The 20362-nt window shown below is 46.0% G+C and overlaps 1 protein-coding gene, 1 long non-coding RNA gene and 1 pseudogene across 2 annotated transcripts; 2 read left to right on the forward strand and 1 right to left on the reverse strand.

Moving 5' to 3' along the window:
* Positions 1-924: 924 nt before the first annotated feature.
* On the forward strand, positions 925-9309 carry LOC109753582 (syn-copalyl diphosphate synthase, chloroplastic). Its single transcript, XM_020312505.4, has 14 exons — positions 925-1125; positions 1454-1536; positions 1660-1969; positions 2073-2256; positions 3570-3790; positions 3885-4005; positions 4558-4670; positions 4814-5052; positions 5159-5274; positions 5419-5517; positions 5856-6029; positions 6200-6287; positions 6392-6598; positions 6690-9309. Exons 1-14 carry the CDS (start codon positions 1017-1019, stop codon positions 6906-6908), a joined length of 2283 nt encoding a protein of 760 aa, XP_020168094.1. The 5' UTR covers positions 925-1016; the 3' UTR covers positions 6909-9309.
* LOC109753604 (uncharacterized) lies at positions 5966-10233 on the reverse strand. Its single transcript, XR_006670804.1, has 6 exons — positions 10066-10233; positions 9317-9388; positions 6556-6646; positions 6368-6416; positions 6153-6285; positions 5966-6066 (listed from the first exon to the last, which is right to left on the reverse strand). It is a non-coding gene; the product is annotated as an uncharacterized lncRNA (long non-coding RNA).
* Positions 10234-10744: 511 nt separating this feature from the next.
* The window catches only part of LOC109753603 (pentatricopeptide repeat-containing protein At2g34400-like), a 29839-nt pseudogene continuing 20221 nt past the window's right edge, over positions 10745-20362 (forward strand).

Below are 20362 nucleotides of genomic sequence, written 5' to 3' on the forward strand. Positions count from 1 at the left end.
CCCTTACTTCGAAAAGGCTACAACTAAACCATGTGCATTTGCAGGACATCAATCGAATGTGGTCAAGGGACATGTGAGCTCTCTGCTTGCGCTGCCAATGAGGTCAAATGGGCATGGAGTGGCCTACGCGAGCTCTTGCAGTCAACACAGCTAGCAGCTTGCGCCATGGGTAGTGGAGGAGGGATCGGAGGAAGTAGACGTGCTCAGAAGGTCTATGCGGTGCTCTAGGACCACTATGGCGTGGTGCTGAATGAAGCGAAACATCCGTGGTGGCTAGAGGAGCGGGAGGTGGCTATGGAGGGAGCATGCGCGTAACCTGTTTGAGAAAATGCTATAAAAGAAGAAGGTTTGGGCCATGTGGGCCCTCTGTCCAACTTAACATTCAACAAACGGTACGGTGTTGACTATTTTGTACCATGTCAACGCTTACAGGTGGATCCGGTATGCCAACAATCAGATTAATTCGGCCCAAAGCAGTCAAAGTGTTTATTGAAAAAATTAGTAAGGAAACTGGTAGTTTTTTGGGCCGAGCAAGAAATGTGGTGGCAATTCTGGAGCTGAACTTGAAATGTGGTGTTTCTTTGCAATTCAAAGTTGGAGGACGGGGGGCCAATTGTTGCCTGTTAGAATAAATAAATCTCAGTCGTCGCTCTCACTGCTAGTACCTTCATCTTAGTTTATTAGTCTCCTTCATATTTTGTGTTAAATTTTGGTTATAGATTTAACTATCATAATATAAATTATATGTCACAAAACTTGTATTGTTAGATTCTTATTTGAAAGAAGTTTCCAATGATATTAATTTTGCGGTATATAAGCTAATATTTTGTTAGTTAAATTGAAGGCCAAATTTTGGCGTGGAATACAAAGGGGACCAATAAATTCAAGACGGATGCCGTAGTACTTGTCTATTATCAAGTGCGATTCGTCACCTAGAGCCTTCTGGTATAAATACGTAGTGATGGCGGTAAGCATGCAACAGCTCATCACTAGGCCAACATCCAAAAGGTTCGAGGATGCTCACCTTTACCGCTGCAGGCTGGCATGTTCCAGTGCTCGACCGGACGACAGCCAAGCCATGGCGACGGCTTTCCCTGCACCTACGCTCTCAGCGTCGACGATCTGGTAATCATAATCTATCAATCTCCTGACGTGAATGCATGCTGGCTGCGTTTGAGAAATAACTTGAGCGCTGCCGTTAGATGTTTTTGGCTCATGTTCGCGGGAAAAAAAAAGTTTGGATTGAAGCTCTTGTTGCCTCTTAGAATCAATAAATTCCTTCTATGAATCTTGTTTCCTCTCCACCTAAACGTTTGGAGTGATATTGATCTAGAGGTTTGCCAGCCGGCCGGATAAATTTTCATACTACATCTAATAGTGATAATGTGCTTGAGCTCATAATTTGAAGTGTATAGTAATCTCACATGACTTGCATGACATCCCTAATATCTAGGGCTCGTGATAAGTAGCAAATCCCCATCATATCCGGAGGCAGAAGAGGGTGAATGGAAAGTTGATGAATACAAACGGCACACGGTGAGCATGTACACATACGAATTAACTCATTTTTGGCCGAACTATCACTGTTGCACACAATCTGACAAATGTACACATACTATAATGAACCCTGACCAAAACCCAACATGGATCTTCCTTAAGGATGAACCAAGCAAGAAGCAAGAGATGATCAATGCCATAAGGACAGCACTGGGTTCATTGGGTGATGATGAGACGGCGACGACTGCTTCAGCCTACGACACGGCATTGGTCGCCCTTGTCAAGAACCTTGACGGAGATGAGAAACCACAATTCCCCTCATGCATCGACTGGATTGTACAAAATCAACTACCAGATGGTTCATGGGGTGACCCCGCTTTCTTTATGGTCCAAGATCGGATGATCAGCACCCTGGCTTGTGTAGTAGCAGTGAAGTCCTGGAACATTGACTGTGACGACTTGTGTGACAGAGGTAAACCGATCACTGGTTTTTTTTTCGTTTTGGTCAATCTTGGTATCCTTACCTACAGGTTTTCTTCAAGTGTCTAATGTAGATAGAACCTTTTATGTTGTAGGTGTGTTATTTATCCAAGAAAATATGAGCAAGTTGGTAGAAGAGGAACAGGACTGGATGCCATGTGGCTTCGAGATTAACTTGCCAGCAATCCTAGAGAAGGCAAAGGACCTGGATTTGGACATCCCTTATAATCACCCTGTTCTTGAAGAGATATATGCCAAGAGAAATCTAAAGCTCTCTAAGTATGCATAGATACATAAACCTCGATTTATAGATCGAACTGAATAGTCTACATACAATTAAGCATCATCTAACTCGAGGACTTCTACAGTGCAATTTACTAGTCTATCGCCTAGTACTATTATTAAGTCCTCTTAATCATCAATTGTATGAGTATTCTGGACAATTCGCCTGTGGGTATTTTTCATAAGGATAATTTAGGCCAGGATTTGGATAATCTCTCCCACAAAAGATATTCCTCCGGCGAAAAAAGAGAGTAATCTCTTTTTCTTTCGAGAGAAAAAAGAGAGGAATCTCTCAACCTTCTCCATAGACAGGAAACACATCGTGTTTTTGTATAGCCTTAAAACACTTGTTGTTTTCTGTGGGTAAAGAAAATCCCCATGAAAATCAATTGTTTTCTTACAGAATTGTTAATTAGCAACAATCCTACTAATTATGTCATTGGACGATAGAATTAGCCTGCGAGAATCATGCGTTGCCCGACCCCGTTCGTACGCCACCCGCCCCTGGGCCACCTGAGTTCGTACCAAAATATGCAAGCATGCCAATTTCTCTTCATATCAAAATAGCTAGCCCCTACTAACCAATTTCTCTTAACATGCAAGCATGCCATCTCATCATTCAACACGTCTCGAAAAGGACCACCTCAACATGCAATCATTCATAAGAAAAAGCTACCTCAACATGTAAACATTCATGAAAATTTCCATCTATTTTGATATTTATAGTGTACAGCAATCAAACACTAAAATTATATGTATTTCCAGTTTTACATATTATTATTTCAAATATCTGTTTCCCATACACCCAATTCTTACTGAAATATATTGCAAACCATTCTTGCATCAACGTGTGGGTATCATCTAGTTCCATATAATTTTGCATGTGTGTTCTCCAATCTGCCAGCGATGCACTTAGTTTTTTTACAAGGCCATGAGGACGGCATCAGCATGTCCACAACTGTCCACAAACCCATAATTAAAACTAGTACTAGTAATTTTGGCTGCGTGGACGGATGCGGATCGCACAGACATGTCCGCCTGCATCCCTATGACGTACGAATCATAATTTGTACTATGGATATTGTTATTTGGGTATATGCTTAGATGAAGCTAAGCTGGACAAATATCAATCTGCTAAACAATCACTTTTTGTTTTTCATCTAGTATCAAATTTGCCCTTTGACTGAGAAATACTACTGCCTTGATTTCCTAACTAGTATTGATCAATCTAAACCATCTAATCTATTGGCTAGGCACAGCCGATATTTGCCTGTCCCTACCGTAAAAAGACTCTCTGACTCAAATTGTAGGATACCTCTGGATGTGCTACACGCCAGTCCAACGACCCTACTTTACAGCGTGGAAGGAATGGTAGACTTGCAGTTGGACTGGGAAAGGCTACTCAAGTTGCGGTGTCTGGACGGCTCCTTCCATTCCTCGCCTGCTGCAACAGCTGCTGCCCTCAGCTACACCGGCGACAAAGAATGCCTAGCGTTCCTAGACAGGCTCGTCAAAAAGTTCCGCGGGGGAGGTAATTCTGTTTTTTGGGTAGGATGTGAGAGTCCCTTGCATTGGTTAGTACAGTACATACTAACATTGCCAGTCAAATAAATTCCCCTTTTCAGTGCCCTGTATGTACTCGTTGGATATTTTTGAGCAGTTATGGGTGGTCGATCGGCTGATGCGTCTAGGGATATCAAGGCACTTCACAAGTGAAATTGAGCAGTGCCTAGATTGTATTTACAGGTAACACAAACTTAAGTGGAAATAGTTGATGTCCTAAAATACATTCACTCAAGAGCTTCAAACTTACCAATCACTCCGGCACATACAAAACAATTTTGTCAGATAAAACCATTAAAGAATCATCATATTCCATCATAAATATATATTCATATATAAATTCTGTTTGCGAACATATTCATATGGAAGTAGTAGTCAAAGTAGAATGACGTGGATTGCTACAACAGAAATAAAAATTTTATTTTTTGAACAAAGGGAACGTGTTTGAAACGCGCATTACCCCGAAGTTATGAGTTAGACTTTAACATTGTCTCACATATTCATGACCATTATTACTCGTACCTATATGTAGCACAATAATATTTGAAAACTTATATTATGAATATATTATTATTAATCCAGTTGTACTATTTTCACGAAACAACTAATCTAAATACTAGGAGTATGTTTTTAATAGAGAACTTTTGTTTTCACAAAGACTAACAGTGGACTAATTTGAGATGAGCGTTTGTTTAACACCTGTTTGAGAGGAGCTATATATATACACTTTAACAGGCGTTGGACTCGAAAGGGACTGGCTCATAACGTGCACTGCCCTACCCCGGATATTGATGACACGGCCATGGGTTTCCGTCTCCTCCGTCAACATGGCTACGACGTCACTCCATGTAAATACATAACTATTGCCGTGCATCCTAGTGTAGATCAACCACGATTTATAAGGTCAGCATGTATCCGGAGTAGCACTTACGCATGCATGACTACTATGTTGTGCTGCATCGATTTTGCCTAATGTGCATCTACAATGCAGGCGTGTTTAACCACTTTGAGGACAAAAAGGACGGCAAGTTCTTCTGCTTCCCATTGGAGACCAACGATGCATCTGTCACCCCAATGTACAACACTTACCGTGCTTCACAGTTCATGTTCCCAGGTGATGATGATGTCCTGGCACGGGCTGGGCGCTATTGTCGTGCATTTCTCCATGAAAGACAAGCCTCCAACAAACTGTATGACAAGTGGATCATCACCAAGGACCTGCCAGGCGAGGTAGTTTGTGCCAACATATTAAAGTTAATTATATATGCGTCTACTTCCCTTAGTTCACAAGACAGTAGTGATGAATTTTATGGTGCCTTGTACTTCCAAAAAACAGGTCGAGTACGCACTGAACTTCCCCTGGGAAGCAAGTTTGCCACGGATAGAAACAAGGATGTATCTGGATCAGTATGGAGGCAACACGGATGTTTGGATTGCTAACGTCCTCTACAGGTAATAATCATCCTATGTAACAGTAGTATTCAGCTAACATGCATGTGAAACTAGACCAATTCTTAATTGCCTCGCTTGAAAAAACAGAAACTTCTAGTAGCTATATATTTGTCACACCCTTGGTTCTGGCACTTCACTTTTCAGAATGAATCTTGTGAGCAACGACCTGTACCTTGAAATGGCAAAAGCTGACTTCAGAGAATATCAAAGACTCTTCCGACTTGAGTGGAATGGCCTCAGAAAGTAAGTCACAGACATTTTTGCAACCTCTCTATCCTCAGGTTTGATTAATCTGCGCTCCTAGCATATGACACCTACTCCCTTCGTTCCAAAATAATAACTGATACGATTTTTCTAAGTCAATCTTTTTAAAGTTTGACCAAGTCTATAGGAAAATCTGCGACTATCTACAATATGAAAATTTATTTCATAATGAATCTATTGAAGTAAATTTGGTCTGTAGACGTTCATATATTTTTATATAGACTTGGTCAACTTAATAAAATTTGACTTAGGACAATGCTAGAACTTCAATTATTTTGGAATGGAGTGAGTAGATTCTTACTTGAGAGTATGTGCAGGTGGTATTTGAGGAACCATCTGCAGAAGTATGGTGGAACACCAAAGAGCGCCCTGACGGCTTACTTCTTAGCTTCAGCAAACATCTTCGAATCTGGCCGAGCAGCAGAGCGTCTAGCATGGGCTCGCACGTGGGTGCTTGCCGAGGCGGTGACCTCTCACTTCAGACATACTGGGTATGAATGCAGCTTCGTAGTTTTCCCTCTCCGGGGTCTGGTTTTGTGATGATCAATGTGAAGTTTTCTTAGCAACGGAATATCATCTGATTTCCTTCAAGAAACCGAAGTAGAGTTTCATACCTGCCTGCCAGGATGATCAAAGTAACATTTGTGTGCACGCATTGCAGGGGCACAAAGGATTCAACAAAGAATCTTGAAGAGCTTATCGACATCGTTTCATTCGACGACGACTCTTCCGGCAGTCTTCGTGACGCTGTAAAATTCATCAATCCACTCCACTTAGATACAGCTGTCTATATGATGCTGAATTGTTTACCAGATATGAAACATCGAACCTTTTTTTTCTTTGGCAACTGCAGTGGAAGCAGTGGCTCATGGCATGGACTGCAAAGGAGAGCCATGGATCAATTGAAGGAGATACAGCTCTGTTGTTGGTCCGCACAGTCGAGATCACCTCAGGAAGGCATGTTTCAGCCGAGCAAAAACTGAACCTTTGGGAGTATTCCCAGCTCGAACAGCTCACCTCTTCCATCTGCCGCAAACTTGCCACAAGAGTTCTTGCTCAGGTGCGTATGTACATGCATTCTGTGTCATCCGTTTGAGTTGAATGTGATCTGTCAAACCATAACCAAATGTTGTTCAATGATTGAAAAGTAGAATGGGGAAAATATGGAGAATACAGAAGACTTGGACCAGCAAGTGGACATAGAGATGCAAGAGCTATCTTGGCGAATTCATCAGGGTTGCCATGGCATCAACATAGACACCAGGCAGACATTTCTCCACGTGGTGAAAAGCTTCTACTACTCGGCTCATTGCTCAGCTGAAACAGTTGATAGCCACATAGCAAAGGTCGTCTTCCAGGATGTCATTTAGGAAGATTCCCCTGCTGTCCTATTTATGTTCCTGTGCAAGAAATAAATTTGTGCATGTGAAAAGAAATGAGGCCCACTTGGAATTTCGATCAGAATAGGGCATTTCCATATTCTCTCTGCTGAACTTTGCTTTTTAGAGTTTGGCTTATAAGAGCATCTCTAGCAAATGACCTAAAAGTTAATTTTGTTTTGAGGGATTAAAGCCTAGCCAGAAGATCCCTCAAAACAATAATCCCTAAAAATAATAATGGCTTTTCGTCCCCCCAAAGCCACAGCTTCTCAATATAGTCGGCCACCCATGCATTCTTCTTCTTGGCGTGCCCCTGCCATAGCCCCCATCCAGACCCCTGCGCCGGAACTGTTCCACGCGACCATCCCGCAGCCCCGCCGCTCTCTCCCGCCTTCTCCTCGCTCACCGATGCCAAAATCATATTTTTCACAGCCGACGAGCCCGCCGTCCTGTAGCTCCGCCTGATGGCCGCCGAGGTCCATTTTTGCCTGGAATTGAGTCGGCTGACCTTGGAGATGGCACAGGAAGCTCCACCTCAACTGCTAGACAGCCGACGGCGCCGGAACCGGTGAAGAACACAACAACCGCCACCCGTCGCCGCCCCGACATCCTTGCCGCGTTTGTCGCGTCCACGCATGGGGAATCACCTCTGCGGACTGCTAGCAAGTGTCGTAGGTGCCCTGTGGGATCTGAAGGGGGCGTGGTGATGTGTCTGCTGTTAAAAGTATAAACGTGTTAGTTAGAGATAAGGAGAGATAGAGATATATTTGGTTCAACGAACAATGACTTGCCTTGTAGTCCCATCCTCTCCCCACTGTTAAGCTTCATGCACTAGCCAACACAACCAAAAGTCCGAACTGATGAAAAGGGCTAGGAAATCCACATACACACCCCCTCTAACGTGTGGCGCGGGAAGTCAACACGTGGATAGACTCAGAGGTATGGCTCAAGAGGCCTATACGTGGACACAAAGGAGGCAACAATAATTTTTGGATAAACTGCGAAAGCCAGGAGTTGAACTCAAGAGGTTAGCTATGAAAGTCCGAACTGATGGAAAGGGCTAGGCAATTCACATACACACTTCAATAATGTTGGAGTATAATGTCCGGCCCTCTCCGATAGCTTGAGCTTTTGGGTGAACTAGTTGGTGCGTGCAGTTCTACACCCACATTGTACTCTATATATACCCCTACAAGGGTTACAACACAATACAACAGAATTGTTTAGCCATCCTACAATTCTACATGGTATTAGAGCGGTTAGTCCAGCAAGGTTCATTCTAGTTTTCTCCACCATTCTGCAGCACGCCGCTCCAGGGGAGATTAATCTCTCTCCTCGGGGCACGACATCCGGTGGATCAAAGATTAGATCGATTCTAGATCAAATTCCATAGGCTTCTAGTTTTTGAGTTTTTCAGATCCATCCACTAGATTGGTCCAATTAGCCACCAAATAATTTTGATTGACCCCATTGTTTGGCGAGGGAAATCCAGCAAAAAATTTCAATGGTCAGCATCAACAACAGCTACGGAAGGGGAAGACGATGGATCTGCATGCGAAAAGGGGAAGCCCTGTCCCCAAGGATCCAGATGCTCCCAAGCTTGAAATGCTTCGTACTCATAGGCTGCCCGGAGCTAAGAGCTCGACCATGACAGCTTGGACATGAGGCAACTAGCTTGAAATCGCTCCATTTAAGTGGAGCAAGGTGCTTGAGCGTGTTGGAGGACCTTCCATTCCTCTCCCAGATGCTTGTAGTCGCTGGATGTGACGTCCTCGAGAGGGTCTCAACGTTCTTAAACTAAAAGAGCTCCGTGTATCAGGTTCTCCAAACTTAAACTTAAACTTGAAGTATGGTGAGGGGTTGCATTTGCAGCAGCTCTGGCTGGATGCAGGACATCTCTTCCCTGTGTGGATACCAGGGCTTCAAGTCCAAGAGCAGCACAGGACAAATCTACATGTAGCCTAGAGAGTTAGAAGACACCTAATTAGATGGCAACGGAGACAAAAGGTACGAGTATTGGATAGACATTTAATTTTCTTATTTGGTCTGCGTCCTGCCTTGTTCAATCGTGCATCTAGTGCTCTGCTCAGCCTATGTTCACCATTTTCTGACATAACTAGCATTTCATGTCCCTCAGGTTGATATTAAATTTGTCTACTTTCTATTACTAGCATAAGCATGTGGACTGCCTTTGATAAATTTGGCAGGGAACATGGAAATAAGGCCAAGGGTGAGACCTTACAGTTACACATCAGAATTAGATGGTTGCTCCATCAAGTAGACTGCAAGTAAAATCATTGTTCGCCAGCTCTATTTTGTCTGCCTTGACAATAGCACTTAGTTGAAGGGGTGCAAAGCTCCGATCAGGGCCATAGAAATGGATGTTTAAAAATCAATACCTTAGCAGTGTCAGCTTGTAGCAGGCATAGAACATTTTGCCCACGGAAATAATTCTTTAGCGCCATCTTCACCTACACCAAGTCAAGGAAGGATGAATGCATATGATTCATCTCTTCTGAAAAATGAAAAGACTCCAGATCAAGTCATACCAACGAAATAACAGGGAAGACATGCACAATATAAAATTTGATATAGTCTTCTGAAACAGGCATAACAGTGATTCAATTGAAGATGGTGCAGTAGAAGTCAGTGCTCAAGAAACAGATATTACAACAACTGAAGAAGTAAAAACGCCTCAAAACTAGTGTAGTAAGAGCATATTTCAGAGAACGTGCATAAATATGTCTGTCCCTTACTCCCTTTTCAGGAAAACACAGCCTAAGAACGCATCATTTTCAACTTTGATTTCTCGATAGAAGAAATTTGTTGAATTTGGTTTCCATTTGGTATAATATGTTGTAATATGAGTGTTGTTTTCGATGGCATTGATCTACATCTGGTTTCATGAATCATTCTTTAACAGCTTGCTAGTACAACTTACTCGTTAGTACCAACCTAAACAAACTGAAAGATTCAGTCAGAACAGCCATCTAGTACTATTGATTATTGGGCATAATCAGAGGAGCAACAAAATCCATGGCCATGCCCCAAGTCCAAATCAAGCAACACAGGGAGAAATCCACTGACAAATCAGACAGAGCCTATGCTAGAATCTGACAAACCGAGAGATCTGGAGGGAGGGCGGTACCTGAACCTGACCGAGGTCGCTGAGGTGGATGCAGCCGGTGGAGCGGTGCGCTGAAGCTCCGCCCACTCATCCCCCGTGTTGATCCGGTACACGAACGCTGGCGGCGGCGGCGGCGACGGCGTTGCCATCGCGGTGGCCCGCTAAAAACTATGCAATTTGAGGTTGGTAGACAAGTGGGCCGTAGGAGCATCTCCGCGCCGCCAACAGTTTCCCAGATGATTTTTTTTAAGCCGGTGATTAAAAATCGGCCGTCGCGTCTCAGGAGCCCAGACCGTTTTTCACCGGTTTGGGTCAAAACTGGCGTCGGCGGTCCCAGGCCGAACCCGGCGTGCTAGGGCACCCCGGGGCGCCGGGGCGAGCGATTTTGGCGCGAACGAGGATGGGCCCGCCGAGTCAGCGAGACGCCGCTTCGTCGTCCTCGTCGCCTCGGTTCCCGCGGGAATCAGTACGAAGGCTGCCGCGCCGGTCAGCCTCCATTGATGCCTTACGGGCGGCGCAGTGAAGGCACCGCGACACGCGTCCCGCCCTCTCCCGCCAAACGTCGCCTGGCATGCAGCCTCTCGCCGTCCCGCTGCGGCTATAAAAGACGGCCTCCCCGCCGGTGGACGCCACAGTTCACATCCCCTCCCCTCTCCGGCGCACAAAGCAACCCTCTTTCCCCCTTCCCGCCGACGAACAAATGGCCGAGAGGTTTCCAGGCGACGCCGCGGCGGCGAACGGCTTCGGCCGCCGCCATCTCCAAGAGCCGGAGGCGCGCCTCCTCTATGAGGCCGAGTATCCGGCGCCCCCGAACATGCGTGTGCCTGGGGCGTGGAGGCTGAGCGCCGCCGGCATCCCGGTGCTGCCTGTGCCCGAAGGGGCGGCTCAGCGGGCCGAGATCGCCCGCATCCGCTCGTCCCTGGCGAAGGAGCAGCGGAACGAGTCGAGGTACGCCGCCGACAGCGAAACGCTGTGGACGATGTACTTCGAGCGCCTCCGTCAACGACATCATCCCCTGCGGCCGCCTCAACGCCGACGGGTGGCGCGAGTGGTGGGGCGTGCCAGGCCGCACCCTCGAGGCCGTCCTCGACCACATCGAGACCGGCAACGTGCCGCGCCTCGAGTACCCGTCGCGGCCGTCCTTCTCTCTCTGCCGTGGCAGCTCCTGGACGCCGCGCCGAATGGAGCCGGGGTCGTCCTCCTCGTCGGGCTCCGGCTCGCCAGCTCTCCGCCCCGTCAAGCCAGAGCCGGAGGAGACGCCGCTCCGGCGCCGCACCCGCGGTGGATCCCTCGTCATCAACGAGTGTGCCCGGCCCTCCCCGCGCTCCTTCCGCATGGTCCGGCCGAAGCCCGAGCCGGGGCTGCTCCCCATGAAGCCGAAGCACGCGGACATGGTGGCCCCTGTCGGTGTCAAAACCGGCGAATCTCGGGTAGGGGTCTCGAACTGTGCGTCTAGAGTCGATGGTAACAGGAGACGGGGGACACGATATTTACCGAGGTTCGGGCCCTCTTGATGGAGGTAATACCCTACTTCCTGCTTGATTGATCTTGATGAATATAAGGATTACAAGAGTTGATCTACCATGAGATCTTAATGGCTAAACCCTAGATGTCTAGCATGTATGATTGTGATTGCCTCTACGGACTAAACCTTCTGGTTTATATAGACACCGGAGGGGCCTAGGGTTGTACAGAGTCGGTTTACAGAGGATGGAATCTTCCTATCCGAACGCCAAGCTTGCCAACGACGCAAAGGAGAGTCCCATCCGTACACGGGAGGAAGTCTTCTATCTTGTGTCTTCATGGCCCATCAGTCCGGCCCACGTCACATAGGCCGGACGCCCGAGGACCCCTTAATCCAGGACTCCCTCAGTAGCCCCTGAACCAGGCTTCAATGGCGATGTGTCCGGCGCGCAGATTGTCTTCGGCAGTGCAAGGCGGGTTCCTCCTCCGAATACTCCAAAGTAGTCCTCGAACACAGAGAACGTGTCTGGCTCTGCAAAACAAGCTCCACAAAGAGTACAATTTTTAACAAGTCCCATCTACTGACATCTTCTATAGTAAGACGCCATGTCTCCGCCCGGTTATTATTTCGAACCGTTTTTTAGCCTCCCGCTCCATGTTTCGAGATGCGGTTTTCATTGGCACGCCTTGTCAAAGCAGAGATCATGTCCCCTTATTGCGGTATTCTCATCAATACGGGCGTGGGTAATCCAACCGCGCCGTCCGCACGACCCTTGTGGAATAGGCGAGTTTTAAGGCGAATGGGGAGGCGCTTGACATTCGCTGCCTTTATAAAGAGATAAGGATTCACCCTTTCGCCCACACCTTCTTTCTCTCTGCCTACCCATTCTCGAGCTCCAACGCCCAAGCTTCCATCCTTTCCGCCTCAAGAAAAGCTCTCCAGCCATGTCCGGATCTGGAGCGCAGGGCAAGTGGATGGCCTCCTCCGTCACGGAGATGGACATTACGAAGCTCCGGGAGGCGGGGTACTTGGCCCAGGAAATCGCCCACCGGCTTCCGGCCAAGGGGCAGATCATCCCCACCCCGGAGCCTAATGAGAGGGTAGTGTTTATCCCCCACTTCTTTCGCGGGTTAGGGTTTCCACTCCACCCCTTCGTCCGTGGACTCATGTTCTACTATGGGCTAGATTTCAACGATCTATCTCCAAATTCTTTCCTCACTATTTCAGCATTCATTGTCGTGTGCGAGGCCTTCCTCCGCACCCCCACTTCGGACTGTGGCTAAATATCTTTAATATGAAGCCGAAGGTGGTGGGTGGTCAACACGCAGAGTGCGGAGGCGCTATGGTGAGCAAATTGTCCAACATCAAGTGGCCCAAAAGCACCTATGTGGAGACCGTCAAAGGGTGGCAGCAGCATTGGTTCTATGTCACAGAGCCTCGTGACACCACCTGGGCCGCGGCTCCCGAATTTAAGTCCAGGCCCCCAATGCGGCTCACCTTCTGGCTAGAGAAGGGCCTGGACTGGGGTTCATCGGACGAGCTGACAGCGCTGCAGAAGCGCATCAAGAGCATGGTGGACAAGAACATCAAGCTTGTCAATGTGATCCAGGTGATGCTTTTTCGCCGGATCCTTCCTTGTCAAAGCCGGACTTGCAATCTGTGGGAGTTCGATCCGGCCAAGCACTAGACCTTGCAACAGTTCTTTGGCTCTACGCATGAAGGCATCTGGAAGGTACTTTTTGAGGCCAATGAGACGTGGCCGATGACGACCGAGGACCGTGGGTACAACCTGACCCGTCCCGCCAGTCCGGTAAGTTTTTCGTATTTCAAGATGTATCCTTTACCTGTATATTCAAGGAAGATGCCTAAGCTTCCCTATCTATTTTTTCAGGGCTGGACAAACAAGGCGGAGCGGATCCTGTGTCCGGCTCCACTGCCCGAAAACCCAGCTATCCCACTTCTGACAAAGATGCTGGTTCCGGCGCCCTACTGTTGGAGAACGTAGCAGAAATTCAAAATTTTCTACGCATCACCAAGATCAATCTATGGAGTAATCTAGCAACGAGCGGAAGGGGAGTGAATCTACATACCCTTGTAGATCGCGATGCGGAAGCGTTGCAAGAACGCGGATGAGGGAGTCGTACTCGTAGCGATTCAGATCGCGGTTGATTCCGATCTAAGCACCGAAAGAACGGTGCCTCCGCGTTCAACACACTTGCAGCCCGGTGACGTCTCCCACGCCTTGATCCAGCAAGGAGAGAGGGAGAGGTTGGGGAAGACTCCATCCAGCAGCAACACGACGGCATGGTGGTGGAGGAGGAGCGTGGCAATCCCGCAGGGCTTCGCCAAGCACCGCGGGAGAGGAGGAGGAGGGAGAGGGGTAGGGCTGCACCAAAAGGAGACTTTCTCGTGTGTTGGGCAGCCCCAAAACCCCAATATATATAGGGGAGGGGGAGGGCTGCGCCCCCCATCTAGGGTTTCCCCCTCAAGGGGTGCGGCCAGCCCTAGATGGGGCTTGGGGGGCGGCCAACGGGGGGAGGAGTGCCTCCCAAGTCAAGTGGAGGCCCTCCCCCTTAGGGTTTCCCCTCTCCCATGCGCATGGGCCTTGGGGGGGCTGGTGCCCCTGGCCCATTAAGGCTAGGGCGCCCCCTTACAGCCCATGCTGCTGTATTGGACGTGGTGGAACATTTTCCGGACCTCCGGACCCCTCCGGAATCCTCCGGAACCTTCTGAAAGCTTCCCGGTACAATACCGAAAAAACCCGAACTTTTCCCGGAACCCGAACAACAACTTTCCATATATAAATCTTTACCTCCGGACCATTCCGGAACTCCTCGTGACGTCCGGGATCTCATCCGGGACTCCCAACAACATTCGGTAACCACGTACATGCTTTCCCTATAACCCTAGCGTCATCGAACCTTAAGCGTGTAGACCCTACGGGTTCGGGAACCATGCAGACATGACCGAGACGTTCTCCGGTCAATAACCAATAGCGGGATCTGGATACCCATGTTGGCTCCCACATGTTCCACGATGATCTCATCGGATGAACCACGATGTCGGGGATTCAATCAATCCCGTATTCAATTCCCTTTGTCCATCGGTATGTTACTTGCCCGAGATTCGATCGTCGATATCCCGATACCTTGTTCAATCTCGTTACCGGCAAGTCTCTTTACTCGTTCCGTAACTCACATCATCCCGTGATCAACTCCTTGGTCACACTGTGCACATTATGATGATGTCCTACCGAGTGGGCCCAGAGATACCTCTCCGTTTACACGGAGTGACAAATCCCAGTCTCGATTCGTGTCAACCCAACAGACACTTTCGGAGATACCCGTAGTGCACCTTTATAGCCACCCAGTTACGTTGTGACGTTTGGCACACCCAAAGCATTCCTACGGTATCCGGGAGTTGCACAATCTCATGGTCTAAGGAAATGATACTTGACATTAGAAAAGCTCTGAGCAAACGAACTACACGATCTTGTGCTAGGCTTAGGATTGGGTCTTGTCCATCACATCATTCTCCTAATGATGTGATCCCGTTATCAACGACATCCAATGTCCATGGTTAGGAAACCGTAACCATCTATTGATCAACGAGCTAGTTTCCTAGAGGCTTACTAGGGACATGGTGTTGTCTATGTATCCACACATGCATCTGAGTTTCCCATCAATACAATTTTAGCATGGATAATAAACGATTATCATGAACAAGGAAATATAATAATAACCTATTTATTATTTCCTCTAGGGCATATTTCCAATAGTCTCCCACTTGCACTAGAGTCAATAATCTAGTTCACATCACCATGTGATTAACACTGACAGGTCACATCACCATGTGACCAACACCCAAGAGTTTACTAGAGTCAACAATCTAGTTCACATCTCTATGTGATTAACACTCAATGAGTTCTGGTTTGATCATGTTATGCTTGTGAGAGAGGTTATTAGTCAACGGGTCTGAACCTTTCAGATTCGTGTGTGCTTTATGAATATCTATGTCATCTTTGTGGATGCTACCACGCGCTACTTGGAGCCATTTCAAGTAATTGTTCTACTATACGAATCCGGTTTACTACTCAGAGTCATCCGGATTAGTGTCAAAGTTCGCATCGACGTAACCCTGTAAGACGAACTCCTTTTCACCTCCATAATCGAGAAAATTCCTTAGTCCACTAGGTACTAAGGATAAGTTCGACCGCTGTCATGTGATGCATTCCCGGATCACTATTGTACCCTTTGACCAACTCATGGCAAGGCACACTTCATGTGCGGTACACAGCATAGCATACTGTAGAGCCTACGTCTAAAGCATAGGGGACGACTTTCGTCCTTTCTCTCTCTTTTGCTGTGGTCAGGTCTTGAGTCTTACTCAATACTCACATCTTGTAACACAGCCAAGAACTCCTTCTTTGCTGATCTATCATGTCAAGGTGTGCTGTCTTTTGAAAGTATCATCAGGCGTCTTGATCTATCTCTATGGATCTTGATGCCCAATATGTAAGTAGCTTTATCCAGGTCTTCCTTTGAAAAACTCCTTTCAAACAACCCTTTATGCTTTCCAGAAATTTTACATCATTTCGGATCAACAATATGTCATTCACATATACTTATCAGAAATGTTGTAGCGCTCCCACTCACTTTATTGTAAATACAAGTTTCTAACAAACTTTGTATAAACCCAAAAACTTTGATCACTCCATCAAAGCGTATATTCTGACTCCGAGATGCTTGCTCTAATCCATGGAAGGATCGTTGAAGCTAGCATACCTTTTAGCATCCTTAGGATCGACAAAACCTTTCTGATTGTATCACATACAACCTTTCCTTACGAAAACTGGTAAGGAAACTTGTTTTTGACATCCATCTGCCAGATTTCATAAATGCAGCTAATGCTAACATGATTCCGACGGACCTAAGCATCGCTACGGATGAGCAAATCTCATCGTAGTCAACTCCTTGAACTTGTGGAAATACTCTTTGCCACAAGTCGAGCTTCATAGACGGTAACATTACCGTCCATGTCCGTCTTCTTCTTAAAGATCCATTTACCTCAACAGCCTTACGACCATCAAGTAGTACTCTCAAAGTCTATACTTTGTTTTCATACATGGATCCTCTCGGATTTTATGGCTTCTAACCATTTGTCGGAATATGGGCCCACCATCGCTTCTCCATAGCTCGTAGGTTCAGTATTGTCCAACAACATGATATCTCAGACAGGATCACGTACCACTCTGAAGTAGCACGCATCCTCGTCGTCCTACGAGGTTTGGTAGTGACTTGATCCGAAGTTTCATGATCACTATCATAAGCTTCCACTTCAATTGGTGTAGGTGCCACAGGAACAACTTCCTGTGCCCTGCTACACACTAGTTGAAGTGACGGTTCAATAACCTTATCAAGTCTCCACCATCCTCCCACTCAATTCTTTCGAGAGAAACTTTTCCTCGAGAAAGGACCTGTTTCTAGAAGCAATTACTTTTGCTTCCAGATCTGAAATAGGAGGTATACCCAACTGTTTTGGGTTTTCTATGTATTTATCCGCTTTGGGTTCGAGCTTATCAGCTTGAAACTTTTTCACATAAGCATCGCAGCCCCAAACTTTTAAGAAAACAACAACTTAGGTTTCTCTAAACGGTGTCGTCTCAACGGAATTGCGTGGTGCCCCTTTTAAAGTGAATGCGGTTGTCTCTAATGCCTAACCCATAAACGATAGTGGTAATTTTATAAGAAACATCATGGTATGCACCATATCCAATAGGGTGCAGTTATGATGTTCGGACATACCATCACACTATGGTGTTCCAGGCGGTATTAATTGTGAAACACTTTCCACAATGTCTTAATTGTGTGCCAAACTCGTAACTCAGATATCTCTATGATCATATCATAGACATTTTATCCTCTTGTCACGACAATCTTCAACTTCACTCTGAAATTACTTGAACCTTTCAATAATTCAGACTTGTGTTTCATCAAGTAAATATTCTCAGCATCTACTCAAATCATCTGTGAAGTAAGAACATAATGATATCCACTGCATGCCTCAGCACTCATTGGACTGCATACATCAAAATGTATTACTTCCAATAAGTTGCTCTCTTGTTCCATCTTACTGAAAACGAGGACTTTCAGTCATCTCGCCCATGTGGTATGATTTGCATGTCTCAAGTGATTCGAAATCAAGTGAGTCCAAACGATCCATCTGCATGGAGTTTCTTCATGCATATATACCAATAGACATGGTTCGCATGTCTCAATCTTTTCAAAAACGATTGAGTCCAAAGATCCATCTACATGGAGCTTCTTCATGCGTTCTATACCAATATGACTCAAATTGCAGTGCCACAAGTATCTGGAACTATCATTACTATTTTACATCTTTTGGCACGAACATGTGTATCACTAGAATCGAGATTCAATTTAGGTGCAAGACCATTGAAAGTATTATTCAAATAAGCAGAGTAACCATTATTCTCCTTAAATGAATAACCGTATTGCGATAAACATAATCCAATCATGCTCAACGCAAACACCAAATCTCGATGGTAGAGGGAGCATGCGATGCTTGATCACATCAACCTTGGAAACATTTCCAACACATATCGTCATCTCACCTTTAGCTAGTCTCCGTTTATTCCGCAACTTTTATTTCGAGTTACTAACACTTAGCAACCGAACCGGTATCTAATACCCTGGTGCTGCTAGGAGTACTAGTAAAGTACACATTCATATAATGTATATCCAATATACTTCTGTCGACCTTGTCTGCCTTCTCATCTACCAAGTATCTAGGGTAGTTCCGCTTCAGTCACCGTTCCCCTTATTACAGAAGCACTTAGTCTCGGGTTTGGGTTCAACCTTGGGATTCTTCACTAGAGAAGCAAACGATTTGCTGTTTCATGAAGTGTCCCTTTTGCCCTTGCCCTTCTAGAAACTAGTGGTTTTATCAACCATCAACAATTGATGCTCCTTCTTGATTTCTACTCTCGCGGTGTCAAACATCGCGAATAGCTCAAGGATCATCATAACTATCCCTGATATGTTATAGTTCATCACGAAGCTCTACTAGCTTGGTGGCAGTGACTATGGAGAACCATCACTGTCTCATCTGGGAGATTAACTCCCACTCGATTCAAGCGATTGTGGTACTCAGACAATCTGAGCACATGCTCAACGATTGAGCTTTTCTCCCTTAGTTTGCAGGCTTAAGAAACTTGTCAAAGGTCTCATACTTCTTGACGTGGGCACTAGTCTGAAATCCCAATTTCAGTCTTCGGAACATCTCACATGTTCTGTGACGTTTCAAAAACGTCTTTGGTGCCACAATTCTAAACCGCACTGAACTATCACGTAGTCATCAAAACGTGTATGCCAGATGTTTCGTAACATCTACAGACGACGCTGAGGTTCAGCACACCGAGCGGTGCTTTAAGGACATAAGCCTTTTGTGCAGCAATGAGGACAATCCTCAGTTTGCGGACCCAGTCCGCATAATTGCTACTAGCAACTTTCAACTAAATTTTCTCTAGGAACATATCTTAACCAGTAGAACTAAAGCGCAATGACATAATTTGTAAAGACCTTTTGACTATGTTCATGATAATTGAGTTCATCTGATTAATGAACTCCCACTCAGATAAACATCCCTCTAGTCATCTAAGTGATTCATGATCCGAGTCAAACTAGGCCGTGTCCGATCATCACGTGAGACGGTCTAGTCATTATCGGTGAACATCTCCATGTTGATCGTATCTCCTATACGACTCATGTTCGACCTTTCGGTCTCTTGTGTTCCGAGGCCATGTCTGTACATGTTAGGCTCGTCAAGTCAACCTAAGTGTTTTTGCTTGTGTTCCGAGGCCATGTCTGTACATGCTAGGCTCGTCAACACCCGTTGTATTCGAACGTTAGAATCTATCACACCCGATCATCACGTGGTGCTTCGAAACAACGAACCTTCGCAACGGTGCACAGTTAGGGGGAACACTTCTCTTGAAATTTTAGTGAGGGATCATCTTATTTATGCTACCGTCGTTCTAAGCAAATAAGATGCATAACATGATAAACATCACATGCAATCAAATAGTGACATGATATGGCCAATATCATTTTGCTCCTTTGATCTCCATCTTCGGGGCACCATGATCATCTTTGTCACCGGCATGACACCATGATCTCCATCATCATGATCTCCATCATTGTGTCTTCATGAAGTTGTCACGCCAACGATTACTTCTACTTCTATGTCTAACGCGCTTAGCAATAAAGTAAAGTAATTTACATGGCGTTATTCAATGACACGCAGGTCATACAAAAAATAAAGACAACTCCTATGGCTCCTGCCGGTTGTCATATTCATCGACATGCAAGTCATGATTCCTATTACAAGAATATGATCAATCTCATACATCACATATATCATTCATCACATCTTCTGGCCATATCACATCACATAGCACATGCTGCAAAAACAAGTTAGACGTCCTCTAATTGTTGTTGCAAGTTTTACGTGGCTTGTATAGGTTTCTAGCAAGAACGTTTCTTACCTACGTAAAACCACAACGTGATTTGCCAATTTCTATTTACCCTTCATAAGGACCCTTTTCATCGAATCCGTTCCGACTAAAGTGGGAGAGACAGACACCCACTAGCCACCTTATGCAACTAGTGCATGTCAGTCGGTGGAACCTGTCTCACATAAGCGTACGTGTAAGGTCGGTCCGGGCCGCTTCATCCCACAATGCCGCCGAAACAAGATAAGACTAGTAGCGGCAAGAAGAATTGGCAACATCTACGCCCACAACTACTTTATGTTCTACTCGTGCATAGAAAC

Source organism: Aegilops tauschii, chromosome 2 (genome assembly GCF_002575655.3).
Source record: "Aegilops tauschii subsp. strangulata cultivar AL8/78 chromosome 2, Aet v6.0, whole genome shotgun sequence".
NCBI lineage: Eukaryota > Viridiplantae > Streptophyta > Magnoliopsida > Poales > Poaceae > Aegilops > Aegilops tauschii.